This window comes from Cyrtonyx montezumae, unplaced genomic scaffold (assembly GCF_038088225.1).
Source record: "Cyrtonyx montezumae isolate F1298 unplaced genomic scaffold, pur_monq_1.0 scaffold_85, whole genome shotgun sequence".
Classification (NCBI taxonomy): Eukaryota; Metazoa; Chordata; class Aves; order Galliformes; family Odontophoridae; genus Cyrtonyx; species Cyrtonyx montezumae.
This window is the reverse complement of record NW_027072095.1, coordinates 67,365-81,318: the sequence shown is the minus strand read 5'-3', so window position 1 is coordinate 81,318 and position 13,954 is coordinate 67,365. Positions and strand designations below refer to the sequence as shown.

Sequence of the window (13,954 nt, the reverse complement as noted above, 5' to 3'; positions counted from 1 at the left end):
GGTGTGTGGAGGGTCCTACAGCAGAAGGAGTGCACCGGGGTGGGGAGGGCCCTCCCATAAAGTGTCAGTGGAGGGGGGGGGGAGGGGGCCGTGGGGGGGGCTAAGTCCACTTTACTGGCCTTAATGCATGGAGACATTCACTACGAACTATTGCTATTATTAAATATTCCCAGCAGGGAAGGGGGGGGGGGGGTTTATTTGCTTTCCTCGTTTCCTGGGGGAGGGTGGTGAGGAGTGTGTGTGTTTGAGGGGGGGGTAAGGGGGGGGGGTGGCTGCTTCTGTTTTGTCATCAGAAAATAAAAATTTGTAAAAGAAAGAAAAGAAAAAAAAAAAAGCCTCTTTTTTTTTTGTGATTTTTTTCTTTTTTTTTTTTTTGTCTTTTTGGCTTACACAGTCTGCGGGCGTTGTGGTGCTTCGGGGGTCGGGGCTGGTGGAGGAGGAGGGGGGGGTTGGGGGGGGGGGGGGGGGGGGGCTGGGGTAGGCCCTGGGGTCAGCAGAGGCAGCGGTCAGTGCTGGGGGGGGCCCTGGTAGAACTCCTCCCAGCGGCTCTGGAAGAAGCGCCGCATGCTGTGCCCCGCGCGCCCCACGGCCGAATCGTCCTCGTTGAAGGTCCGGCAGTTATCGAACACCAACGTGGCATCGGCACGAAACTGTGCTGCACTCGAGTACCTGCGGGGGGCGGGGGGTTGGGGTGTGGGGGGAGAGATGTTGGGGGGGGGGGTATACGGGTGGGAGATGGATGGGGGATACGGACAGGAGGGAGATGGGTGGGGGAGAATAGGAAAGAGATTGGAGGGAGCATATAGGGGAGAGATGATAGGGGAGAGACATGGGGAGGGCATAATATAGGGGTGAGATGTGGGGGGGGGACACATAAGGGAGAGGCATGAAGGGGGCAGAATACAGAAGAGAGATATTGGGGGGAGCGCACAGGGGAGAGATAGGTGAGATGTGGGGAGACATACAGGGGAGAGACATGGGGAGGCATAATATAGGAGAGAGATGTTGTGGGGGGACATACAGGAGAACATATAATAGGGGAGAGATATTGGGGGGAGCATAAAGGGGAGAGGTGTTGGGGGGTTATACAGGGGAGAGACATGGAGGGGCATAATATAGGAGAGAGAGGGGGTAGAACAGGGGAGAGACATTGAGGGGAGCACATAGGGGAGAGAGGTGAGATATGGGGAGACATATAGGGGAGAGACATGGGGAGGCATAATATAGGGGAGAAATGTTGTGGGGGGACATACAGGAGAGCATATAACAGGGGAGAGATATTGGGAGGAGCATATAGGGGAGAGATGTGGGGTTATAATAGGGGAGAGACGTGGAGGGGGCAGAACAGGGGAGAGATATTGAGGGGAGCACATAGGGGAGAGAGAGGTGAGATATGGGGAGACATAGGGGAGAGACATGGGGAGGCGTAATACGGGGGGAGCATGTAGGGGAGAGTTGTTGGGGGGAACAGGGACAGGAGAGGTATGAGGGTGCATAATACAGGGGAGAGATGTGGGGGGGAGTGTACAGGAGAGAGAAATAGGGGAGAGACAGGTGAGAGATGTGGGGGACATATAGGGGAGAGTCATGGGGGAGGGCATAACATAGAGAGATATTGGGGGGAGTGAGAGGTGAAATGTAGAGGGAGATATAGGGGAGCATACAATACAGTAGTGATATTGGGGGGCAGCATATAGGGGAGAGGTGTGGGGAGATACAAGGGAGTGCACACAGATAGGAGAGATGTTGGAGGACCGTAGAAAAGGGGAGAAATGTTGGGGGGGGGGGGTTGGCAGCAGAGAGGGAAGAGACATAGAGGGGTGGGGGGCACAGAGGGGGACCATCACTCACCCGCCCCGCAGCAGCCGCACACGCATGGTGCCGAAGTCCATGGGGTGCTTGATGATGCGGCGGTAGCCGGGCACCAGGCGGGGGTTGACGGGCTCCAGGAAGGGCCAGGCATCCTCGTGTGCCTCCATCTCCATCAGGATGATCCTGGTGGGGGGGGGGGGGGGGGGGAGAATGACACAGACAGGAGCTGGGTAGTGGTGATGGTGGGGGGCTCTGGGGATGTGCTCCCCCCCTCCCCCCATCCTTCCCAGCCCTGCCACACTCACTCGCAGAAGGTCAGGTCCCCCGGTGGGCCCCGTGGGGGGGCTGCTCGCCGCTTGGCTGGGGACACCCCCTCGGGGCGCCGCGATGCCGCCCGGCGCCGGGGGCTGCTGTCCTCCTCCGCTATGCCCCCCCCAGGCAGGCGGCCCCGCTTCCGCTTCTTCCCCCGCCGCGGGGAGAGGGGCTCTGGGTACTGCTGTGCCTGGGGGGGGGGGAGGTGGGGGGGGACGGGACGACACACACAGGGTCACCAACAGTACACGGCCCCGATGGTGGCACCGCGCAGCCCCGCAACGCCTACCGTACCCGGGAGACGCAGACGGAGCAGAACCAATCGCCCTCAGGCACGGCCGCCATTCGCGGGCGGTGGCAGTAGAGGTGGCAGCCGCGGTCGCAGCCGTCGCACAGCAGCAGGTTCTCATCGTCATCCCCACGCCGGCACACCAGGCACGTCTGCGGGGGATGAGGGGCTCAGTTCGGTGCTCCCCACACCCCTTCAGTTCCCCCAGACCCCACCAACACCCCCCAGACCTCTCTGGCCCTCTCTAGACCTCTCCAGCACCCCCCAGATCCCTCTGGCCCTCCCTTGACCCCTCCAGACCGCCCCCCGACCCCTCCAGGCCTTACCTAGACCCCTCCAGCATTCCCCAGATCACCCTGGCCCTCCCCTGACCCCTCCCAGTTTCCTTGGAACCCTTCAACCCCCCCAAGACTTCCCCTAGAACACTTCAACCCCCCCCAGACCCCTCCAGTCCCCCCCCTAGAACACTTCAACCCCTACAGATCCCCCTCCCAGTCCCCCCCCTAGAACACTTCAACCCCTACAGATCCCCCTCCCAGTCCCCCCCTAGAACACTTCAATCCCTCCAGATCCCTCCCAGTACCCCCTGGACCCCTCCAGTCCCCCCCGGACCCCTCCCAGTCCCCCCCTGGAATACTTCAACCCCCCAGCCTCCTCTCAGTCCCCCCTGGCCCCCTATAGTACCTTTCAACCCTCCCCCCCCAGACCCCTCCCAGTCTCCCCCCTTAAAACACTTCAACCCCTCCAAGCCCCCACTAAAACCCTTCGACCCTACCAGACCCCTTCCAGTCGTCCCCCCCCAGACCCCTCCCAGTCTCCCTAGAACCCATCAACCCCTCCAGGCCCCCCTGCCCCCCCCATCTTAGCGGGTGTGCTCTCACCACTTTGTTGACGGACTTCTCCCAGGCGATGGAGCGCTCCAGTTGGTGGATGCACAGCGACACCTGCGCTGCACTGCGGCACCGCTCCAGCGTCTGCCGCCACGTCCGCACGCGGGGGGTGATCTCGTAGGCGCTGTTGGGGGAGGGGACGAAGGGAAAACACAGCTCAGCAGGGCACCTGGAAGGGGGGGGGGGGGGGGGATCCCGTGATGTGTAGGGTAAGGGGGGGGAGCTCACATCTCGGTGGGGCTCAGCTCCTCGGGGCCGCTCAGCACCGCTTTCTCCAGCACCACCTCGTGCGGTGCCCACAGCGGTTCCTTCAGGTACCGCCGCTCCACGTTCTGCTCCAGCGCCGCGAGGCGCAGCACGGCCAGGTCCAGTGGGTTGGTGTCCACGCGGCGTGGGGGGAGCCCGTCCCGCCGGCTGCGCACCGTGATGTCCTCCAGAGGCTCCACTTTGTGCTCGCAGTACCGCAGGTCAGTGCGCGTGGAGTCCGGGCTGGGGCACGTCCACCCCTATGGGACGGCGGTGCTCAGGGCTGAGATGCTCACACCGTGGGGCTGAGCCCCATAGCACAGGGATCCCCCACCTACCCGGATCTGCAGGTCGGCCATGAGCACGCGCTGCTCCAGCTCTTCCACCCACTGCAGCACCGACAGGTCGGCCTCATACGCCCTCTCCATCACCGACCATTGGGCCAACGCTTCCTGAGATGCGGCGGTGACGGCGGCCGATTCGGGCCGGGGGTGGAAGATGGGGTCTGGGGATGCAAGGAGGGATCAGCAGGGGGGAGGATGTGGACCCACGCCCGCAGCCCCCTCCCCGCACGCAGCCCGTACCCGTAGCAGCACGCAGGCAGACTTCCCGCAGGTACTCCCTGTGCTTGGTCAGGTGTTTGTGCAGTGCTTTCTCCCGGATGCCACGGGGGTGCAGGGCACGTGCCACCGCCTCCAGCTGCTCGGGGTCCTGCAGCCACCACCACCCGCTCCGCATCTCTGCGAGGAGGCACCATGCTCAGCTCAGCCCTGCAGAGCTACCCAACCCTCCCCCCCACCCCCTCCGGGGCAGTGCTCTCACCAGGGGGAACCGGCTGCTCCGTCAGCTGCGTCAGGTATTTCTGCTCCATCTGCTTGAAGAACTTGGTGGGGGGCCGCCCCCGGCGCTTAGGCTGCCCCGGGGGGTCCTGCAGCTTCTCCAGGTTGCTCCGACTGCGGGGGCAAGCAGGGGGGGCCCTGGCACCGGTGGGGACTGGGGTGGAGGCGAGCAGAGGGGAGGTGGGGTCGTCTGCTGGGAGCCCGTTCAGCTGTAGGAACAGAGCACAGTGAGCAGGGGATCACCACCCATCACCACTAAGAAACCCCCCCAATGCACTGCAGCACCCACCTGCCTGGCCGAGGCCTTGGGCTGATCCCTGAGGGGCTGCTCCCTGTGGGGTTGCTCTCTGTGGGGTGGTGGGGGCTCAGCCGAAGAGGGCAAGAGGGGGACCCGGTCATCACGGGGCAAAGGGCTGAACCACGGCCCAGGCGTTTCCACAGTCTCTGTGCTGCTCTCCTCTTCTATGGGGTCAGATGCAGCCTCAAGGGGGGGCAGCCCCATATCCCCCGCTCCAGGGCTGCTGTCTGGGGTGAGCACGGCGTCAGTGAGCAGTGAGGGCTGTGTCTGGCTGAGCCAGGACAGGAAGGCGGACTGGCTGAGGTCGTGCTGGCTCTGCCCCAGCGCCAGCGGCTCCTCCAGGGCCCCATTGATGGGTGGCGATTTAGGGGGGACAGGTGGGGGGATGGGTGGGGAGACGGGCGGGGGGATGGGTGAGGAGACAGGCCGGGGGGGTGGCTCCTCTTTGCTCTTCCGTGGGCGTCCACGGGCACGTGCAGCCACACAGTTCACGGTCACCCGTTGGGGAACCGGTACCGGCACCTTGGGGTCCGGTGGCTCCTTCTTCACCGTGGGCACCGGGCACAGCACCTTCTGCTCCGGGGGCTCCTCCGGGCATTCCTCGGGCACTGCAAGGGAGAAGCGAGGGTGGGTTGCACCGGGGCGGTCCTCAGCATGCCCCCCCCCACAGCCCCAACCCCGCTCACCTTCCGCCCCCTCCACGAAGATCCCCCCCAGGTGGGGCAGCACCCAGTACCGCCGCCGGTACCGGTCCTGGCCCAGCAAGGCCGCCCGCAGCGTCTGCGAGGAGTGGAGCAGCTTCTTGCGGAAGAACATCTGCCGCTGTGGGAAGGGCTCGGGGTGAGGGGCTGCAGTGAGGGGGGGAGGGGTCGCAGCAGTACTGGGACCCAAAGAGCCTGAGTCCCCACTCACCTTGGCCAGCTTCTCGATCTGCCGCTCGAGCTCAGGGATGCTGGAGGTGGACGTGTCAACCTAGGGTGGGGGGGGGTGTGCAAGGGACCATCAGGGCCAGGGGAGACCCCAAGACCACTCTCACTTCATCCCATCCCAAAGAGCTCCCACTGCCCACATCACCTCCTCGTCCCGGCGGGAGCGGCGGCCCCGACCCTCCTCCTCCTCCTCCAGCTCCAGCCCGGGCTCCTCATTCAGGCGGGAGCTGCGCCGGCGTCGCCCATCCTCCAGTGCCATCAGTTCTGACTCGGGGCGGCCCGTCTTCTTGGCCAGGGCCACCTTCAACCTGATGGAACACAGCACAGTGACAGTGGAGACCCTGCATTGAGTCCCCACTGTGCCCAGAGCCCCTCAAGTCAGGGGGGGAAGGGTTTCACTGCTCCATTCCCATCCCACAGCACAGCCATGATCCCATCCCCATCCCACAGCACAGCACCATCCCCACCCCACAACACTGCCCCCATCCCACAGCATGGCATTGTCCCATGGCACAGCACCATCCCCATCCCACAGCATAGCACCGTCCCATGGCACAGCACCATCCCCACCCCACAACACTGCCCCCATCCCACAGCATGGCATTGTCCCATGGCACTGCCCCCCCCATCCCACAGCATGGCATTGTCCCACCCCACAACACTGCCCCTATCCCACAGCATAGCACCGTCCCATGGCACAGCACCATCCCCATCCCACAGCATAGCACCGTCCCATGGCACAGCACCATCCCCACCCCACAACACTGCCCCTATCCCACAGCATGGCATTGTCCCATGGCACTGCCCCCCCCATCCCACAGCATGGCATTGTCCCATGGCACAGCACCGTCCCCATCCCATAACACTGCCCCCATCTCACAGCACGGCCCCATCCCTATCCCCATCCCACACTGCAGCACCCACCGGCGCAGCCGTCCCTCGATGATCCACTTGTTCTTCCTGTAGGCAGACATGCTCTCCAGTGTCTTGTCGATCTCACTGCAAAGAAGATGAGAGGCTCAGCCCCGTGGGTGGGGGAGGGGGAGGCACAACCGGTGCTCCCCCCACCCACACTCACCTGATGATGCGGGCGCTGCTGTTGAGCTCGTTGACCAGGAAGGCGAGGATGGCAGCTTTGCGCTCCGGGAGCAGAGCCTGGAAGGGTTTGGTGCGCAGCCCCATGCACAGCTCGGCCTCGGCCCCGTGTGCTGTCAGGAAGCAGCGCAGCACCTCCGAGACGGTGTCACGGTTCAGGCTGATCTCAGACACCTTCTCACCCAGGATCTTCAGGGACTAGAGAGAGAGAGAGAGAGAGAGAGGTGCTGGGGGCAGCGGAAAGGGCACAACACAGGGAGAACCCCCAGTGGGCGACACATGGGAAAACCCGTAGTCTGGGGTGGGGTGTCCCCAGATGGGGCTGCAATGCCAGCAGCAGTTCCCAAAACATAGTGCTCACCCACCCTGGGCACCAATGGTACTGCCGTCCCAGGGTAGGGAATGAGGTGGGACACAGAGGAGGGCACAGACACAGAGAAGGAGCAGTACCTGGCAGTATGGGGGCAGCCCGGGGTCATAGAGTGCAGCCTGCAGCAGCCGCACCAGCAGGTCCTGCACCGCGCCGGCACTGCTGCCCACCCCCAGCAGCCCCTCCTGCAGCGTGCTCAGGCCGGGCACGTCCCTGTTGGGGTCGAAGCCCAGCACCTTCCCGTAGCTCTGCAGGAACTCCACCACCGTTAGGCAGTGGGAGAAGGCGCGGCTGGGCAGCACCAGGCCTGGGATGCGTGAGAAGGTCGGCAGCGGCTGCGGGGCAGATGGGGCGGTCAGCGCAGGGGCTGTGGGGTCAGCCCCACCAGACCCCCCTTCCCCATCCCAACCTGGTGGTCCGCCAGGCACATGTCCTCTGTCGGCTTCTTCATCTCCTCCAGGATGAGCTGCTGTCGCTGCCGCTCCTCCAGGCGCCGCTGGGCCAGCAGCCCCTTGTCCACCCTGCGTGTCCCTTTGCCCTTCTTCTCCTTGGGCCGCCCCTTGTCCTTGCCCTTCTCTGCCTTGCCCTTCTTCTCCTTGGCCTGGAGACAGACCCCAGGGTGGTTGGCCCCTCCAGCCCCCTCCCTCCCTGCCCCATGGCTGCTGTGCAAACCCACCTTGGACTTCTTCTTGGTATCCTTTGCTTTGGGAGCCTTCGCCTCTTGCTTCTGCTTGTTCTTCGCCTAGGGGGGACAACAGCAGCTCAGGGACCGGCAGTACCCACTGGTCAGGGCAGGGGTCTGCTCTGTGCCCACCAGCAGGGGAAGGCCCTATGTCAGCCACCAAGATAGAGAGGCCCTAAGGCTGCCCCCAGCACAGCTCATACCTTCCGCCTCATTTTCTTCTTGATTTTATTCATTTTAAGCTTGTCCTCATCACTGAGCACCTCTGCGAGAATGGGAATGGTTAGTTGGTGACGGAAAGCAGGCAGTGGGGAAGGCTGGGGGCTGGGGGGGGGGGGGTACCTTGGGCCTCCAGCCTCTTCAGCAGCCGTGCATCCGTCTTGCTCAGCAGATCAACCATGCGGACCTTGGGGGGCCGCCCGCGGCCGCGCTTCACGGGGGGCAGCTCCTTGGGCTTCACCTTCTCAGCGTTGCGGGGTCGGCCACGCTTCCCGGTGATGGCTTGGATGCGGGACGGGATCTCCTCGGGGCTCAGCTTCACCCACTGCAGACCCTGTGGGAGGAAACCCGGTCAGCCCCAAAGGGAGCGACCCATGGCCCCATGGTCACAGTAGTGTTGCACTGAGCAGTGTGGGGCCCCACAGAGCACCATGAGCGCTCACCTCCGGCGTGTCCCGCTCCTCGTAGAAGTCCCCCACCGGCATCCGGGGGCTGAAGCTGAAGTGCTCACGGCGGACATCCTGCACCACGTTCCTGTTCAGGTACTGGGGGGCAGAAGGAGGATGAGGGACCCTGGCAGAGTTGGGGGCTGCTTAGAGCTCAGCCCCCCCATGCTGTACCTTGATGACCTCCGGGAACTGCTTCATCCTCTTCCCACAGGGCCCGTAGTACCAGGTCTCTCCCTGCCAGCGGTGGTTCCCTCTCTTGATGCGCACCTCTCTCCTCCACCTGCACACAGAGGGGGGGCTCAGTCCGGGTCCGGTATGGCTGCGTGGGACGTGGACATGGGGACCCCACGTACCCGTGCTGCAGTGGGAAGCGAACCTCCTCGGGGGTGGCAATGCGCCTGCGTGGGACATCGCCTGCGGGACAGAGGGGAGTGCGGCTCAGGGGGTGCGGGGGGCACACAGCTGAGAGGTGTGGGGGGTGGCGGTTCCATCCTCACCTCCCACCGATGTGCTCAGTGGGGCAGCCTCCTTGCTTTCTTCTTCTGGAGCAGCCAAAGCCTCTGTGCAGCTGTCAGCTGCTTCTTCCTCTTCCTCCTCCTCTTCTTCCTCCTCCTCTTCCTCAGCAGAGGGGCATGGGGACTCTGGCTCCAGAGCAGCGCTGAGCTCCAGAGACCCCGACTGCTCCGGCCCCGTGTGGCTGCTGCTCAGCTCTGGGCTGCTGTCTGCAGGGCCGAGATCAGTGCTGCCACCAATGTCCCTTCCTGCTCCACCCATGGGAGCTCCCCCTCCTGAGCACAGGGATAGGGCTGCACATCCCCCTTCCCCCCCCTCCCCCATGTGCAGCACAGCACCCAGCACCGAACTGGGACTCAGCACCACCCAAAGGTGCTCCACATACCGTGCAGGGGGGGTGGCGAGCCAGGGCTGGGCAGCAGCGGGGGGGTCGGGTGGTGGGCTGTCAGCAGGCTGAAGGGACTGGTGGCGTGCAGGGGGGGGCTGGAGGCGGGCAGGGGGGGGCCGGGTGTGTCATCGGGGGGATCCTCCAAGGGGGACTTGTCACCCACCAGCTGCGCCTCATCCATCGCATAGAGGTCACCAGTGTCAGGGTCTGGGGGGGTGGGGGACCAGTGCCAGGAGCTCAGTGGGGTTGCACACGGGGGGGGGGGGTCCCCCACTTCTGAGCACGTTGGGGGTACGCACACCCACACGGCCGCTCACGGGGCAGTGGGGACAACCGACCCCCCTTCACCCCCTCCCTCAGTCAACGAGCACCGGGAGGAGAGGGGTTAAGGGATCTCGCAGCCCCCAGCCACGCCTCCTCCGTTGGGAAGCGGAGCCCAAAATGGCCGTAGCGGCGGCGGAGATGTTCACCAGCGCGGAAGTTCAGGCGCTGAGGAACAGCTTCGTCACTGCGCTGGGAAGGGAGGACGGAGCGGAGGAGGGACCGCGCGGCCCGGCCCGCCCCTCCTGCCAGGGCCGCTCAGCGCCAGGGCCGCAGCCATCGCCATCGCCCCGAGAGGGCCGCACGCTGCCCACAGCCCCCCGCCCGCAGCCCCTACCTCTGGCCAAGGCCTCGAAGGGCTCCAGGGGGTCCTCGCTCAGCAGCTGCGCGTCCTCCAGCGGCGCGGCCATGGGCGATGCGGACCCCAGGCTGCTGGCAGTGGGGGCCAGGCCCGGGCTCTCCCGGCCCAGCGGCACCGCGGTGGGGGCTGAGCCGTTGTAACCACAGAGCTTCAGATCTGGAGGGAGCAGAAAGCACCGGGAACAAACCCTGTGGCACTGGGGCCGGCCCAGGGGGTATCTTCAACCCCCCCTTACCTCCCAGTGCCTCGGACCCCCCCCCCACCCCCTCCAGAGGTCTCAGCCCCACGGGCACTGCAGATGGGATTGCTGCCGTGGGTGCACCCAAAGCGGCCCGACACGACCCCATAGCTGCAACTTGGGGCTGCACTCCTACCTGGCTGCGTGTCCTCCAGCTCCATGCTGCCCACCAGCCCGGCCCCGTTCTCGGTGATGGCGTTGGGCAGCTCCTTGGAGGCCTCAGCATCATCTGTGTCACCCCCCAACTCCTCCCCGGGCAGTGGGAAGGGCGGCTCTCCGGAGCCCAGCATGGGGGATGGCTGTGGGGCTGCATAGAAACTAGTGGGGCCGTTGGGCATCAGCTCAAAGCTCTGCTCCGGGAAGGAGTCGTACAACTCCTGAGAGTCAAAGTTCAGCCCCATAGATCCGGCGGTGCCGTTGCCCCACAGCTCCGGCCCCGTGCCCCGCAGGTTCGCGCTGTGCCCGGGGGAGGAGGGCCGGGAACCCCCAGTGACACCATTAAGGGGGAACTGTGCGAGGCCGCTGTCCTTGAGGCCGCCGGGGGGCTGGAACTGCGCGTAGTCCCAGAGGCAGTCGTAGGGGTGGAGGTGGGGGGGCCCAGAGGAATGCGTGCTGGAGGTGAAGGTCCCTGAAGTAGTGGTGTGAGATACAGTAGAGAAGCCATTGACATTCATGCCCCCGTTCAGACCTGCGGGAGGGGGAGAGAACGATGCGTTAAAGATACGGTGGGAGATTGCCCAACACCGGCAGCACGAGAGAGGGTTTGGGGACGGAGGGATGACCACCATTGCGATGTGGGGCCAAGGGGGAACCAGCTCATGGCCAAACCCACACCTGCAGCCCCTGACACGACCAATTCTTTTGGGATGGGGCCACTTCATGGCCCCCCAGCCATGTGGTACCATGGGGACACTCCAAGGACATGAAGCCAGGACTGGCTCTGCCATCCTGAGCCCCACCTGCCGCAGGGACCCCCGGCTAACCCCCCTCCCCCCCCCCCCCATACTCACTTTTCCCCTGTGGGGGGAAGCTGAGCGCGGCCCCGTTGCTGTACGGGCTGTCCCCTGAGGAAGGCGTGGTGGGTTTCAGTCCTGAGGCAGTGGGTGCGGGGGGAAGACCCGCGAAACCAAAATGGTTATCAGTGTCCATAGCTGTGAGAGGGGGGGAGGAAAGGTGCAGGGTCACAGCTGCTGGCAGTACCACGACCCCCAGGATCGGCCCTACATCCACCGTGCTCCAGCGGCCCCGAGGAAGGGCTCCATCACTCCCTGCCCCATCCCCGGGCCCCCAGCGTGGCATGGCACCAACGGGTCCCCGTGCCCCCCCCTCCCCCCGTGTGTCCATGACCTTGCAGGGACGTGGCGCAGCCCGGGTTCTCCCCCGGGAGCACCGCGGTTCCCGGCGCCGCGCGTGGGGACGGCTGCTCCTCATATCCCACTCCGTGCTCCACCACAAATCCCCCCCTCCCCCCCGGCCATGGCCCAGCGGTGCCGGAGGGCGCGCAGCCCCATCCCCCACACCCCCCCCCCCCATCCCCTCCCCCCACCCCCAGGGACAGTGCCCGCAGCTGCTCCGACGGGGACGGCCTCGATTCGCAGCTGGGGGCACTCGTCCACCCGCACTGCGCGCCCCCTCCGCGGGGACAGATGATGCGAAGGGACCCCCTCAACACCCCCAACCCCCCCCCCGGACATCGAGGGCACCGACTCCTCCGCCGCAGTGCTCAGCGTGGCCGTGTCGTAACCCGGGCGGGGATTTCGTCACGGCCCCACGGGGACACGAGCCCCGTCCCACCCCCACCCGGGAGGAACACATCCCCGCCGCAGGCGCGTCCCCCTCCCTCTCCCCCCACTCCGCCCCCGGGGCTGCCCCGATTGAGGTTAAAAGGAGAACCCTTCTAACAACACCCCACCCCCCCACCCTGATGCTCCGGAGCTACTAAAGGTCAGAGGGGTGGGGGGTGCAGCGCCGGGCAGGTGCTGCTGCTGTGCGTGGGGGGGGGGGGGGGGGAAATAAAGGCAAAGAGTGGGAACGAGCGCGGAATGAGGGGGGGAGACGCCGGACCCGTCCCAACCGGAGCCGCCCCCGGAGCGCCGCCCGCTGCCGGCAAAGCGCAGAACTGGGCCACGGCTGAAACCGGAGCCGCGAGCGGGCGGGGGAGGGGGGGACAGCTCCAACCCGTCCGTGCCCCCCCGCGCCCCTTCAGTACAGCACTGCGCGACTCCGCGGGGCCGTTCCCGGAGCCGGGGCCGTTTCAAAACAACGCGACGCGACGCACCCCCCCGCTGCCATTTCCCGACCGCTTCCTGCGGGGGGGGGGGGGGGGTTGGTGCGGGGGGAGCCGGTACCGGTCAGGAGCTCCGGGAGCACCGCACCGCAGCGCAACGGGCGTCCTCCGGCAGCCGCCCCCGCGAAGAGACCGTGTGGGGGGGGGGGGGAGGGTGGGGGTGAGGGGGGGGTTACCGGGCCGGTCGGTGCGGAAAAGTGCGTGGGGGAGAAACAGGGCACCGGGGAAGCCGAAAGAAGAAAGGGGGGGAGGGGGAGAGGAGATGGGACTGAGGTGAGGGGGGGGGGAAGCAGCGCCCCGCGGGTCCCAACCGCCGCCCCCGCCGTTACCGAGCGCAGCGCACCGCTCCGCCCGCCGCCCCCCCCCTCCTCACGCACCTGGCAGCGGCGCTGCGGGCCCGGCTCACGCGGTGCGGGGAGGGAGGCGGCTCCGCATGGCGCGGTCCTTCCGCGCGGACCGGACCGCCGAGCAGAGCCGAACCGGGCCGAGCGGCGCAGGGCAGGAAGCGCCGCGCGCCGCCGGGCGGTCCTGGCCCCGCCCTCTCCGTCCGCGTCACCGCGGTGGCGTCACCGGGAGCGGCGGCGGCGTCAGCGCGGGGCGGGCGCGCGCCCACGTGGGGGGGGATCTCCGCCCCCGGAGGGGGTCGGGGCGGGAGGGGGAAATCCCCCACGTGGGGCCGCCGCCTCCCCCCCCCCCACCTCCCCTACTCCTCCAACCGGGCCCGGCTCCCCGCTGACATCGCCGGGGGGGGGGGGGGGTGGGAAGAGCGTCCCGGTTCCGTGTGATGCGATGCAGTGCAGCGCAGAATCTCGGGCGGGGGGTGGGTTGGGGGGGGTGGTCCCAGCGTCACTTCACGCGTACCTGCGGGCGGTGCCGGTGCCGCAGGGCCGCCCGGGGCTGAGCCGGTACTCGCGGCCCCGCGTGATGTCAGCACCGCCCCCCCCGGGCACGGGACGCACCGCCATTTAAAGGGGCCGTAACGCTTTGAGGCGGGAGGAGGGGGGCACTGCTGAGGAAACTCCCCCCACCCCTCCTCACCCTGTAGGGATCCCCGCGCTTCCCCCAGTCAACTCGGCACCGCTCGGCCGCAGCCCCCCGGGCTCGGGCCTCGATGCTCCCACGCAGGGCGGGCTCGGGCCGCCCCCCCGGGACCCGCAGACAAAGCCCCATCTGGCGGGGCCAGGCGGGAGCCCTTTGTGCTGCACGATGGGGTGGGGGTGGCGAGGCTGACCTGCCCCCCGCTGAAGGCAGCTGCCACTGCTTCTCCCTGCTCCAGAGGCTCCATCCGGCCGCCCCACACAAGGGGGGGAACATTGGATGGGTGCAGACACCCCCCCCAGGAAAGGCTCTGCACTGCTATACACAGCTGGATATAAAACAGGGCACTGCCCTGCTGCAGCAACACTCCCCCCCACC

General features: G+C 66.4%; 1 protein-coding gene across 1 annotated transcript; it reads right to left on the bottom strand.

Moving 5' to 3' along the window:
* Positions 1-406: 406 nt before the first annotated feature.
* Positions 407-13,049, bottom strand: BAZ2A (bromodomain adjacent to zinc finger domain 2A). The gene is made up of 29 exons (XM_065753868.1): positions 12,916-13,049; positions 11,262-11,402; positions 10,388-10,939; positions 9,990-10,169; positions 9,329-9,538; positions 8,928-9,152; positions 8,784-8,844; positions 8,602-8,710; positions 8,425-8,526; positions 8,105-8,315; positions 7,966-8,027; positions 7,757-7,822; positions 7,490-7,681; positions 7,161-7,415; positions 6,694-6,908; positions 6,540-6,614; positions 5,761-5,923; positions 5,599-5,658; positions 5,373-5,508; positions 4,678-5,294; positions 4,372-4,597; positions 4,134-4,289; positions 3,888-4,054; positions 3,532-3,809; positions 3,295-3,427; positions 2,419-2,565; positions 2,118-2,314; positions 1,852-1,995; positions 407-669 (listed from the first exon to the last, which is right to left on the bottom strand). The coding sequence occupies exons 2-29, from the start codon at positions 11,398-11,400 to the stop codon at positions 507-509; spliced, it is 5,241 nt and encodes a 1,746-aa protein (XP_065609940.1). The 5' UTR covers positions 11,401-11,402; positions 12,916-13,049; the 3' UTR covers positions 407-506.
* Between the last annotated feature and the right edge of the window lie 905 nt (positions 13,050-13,954).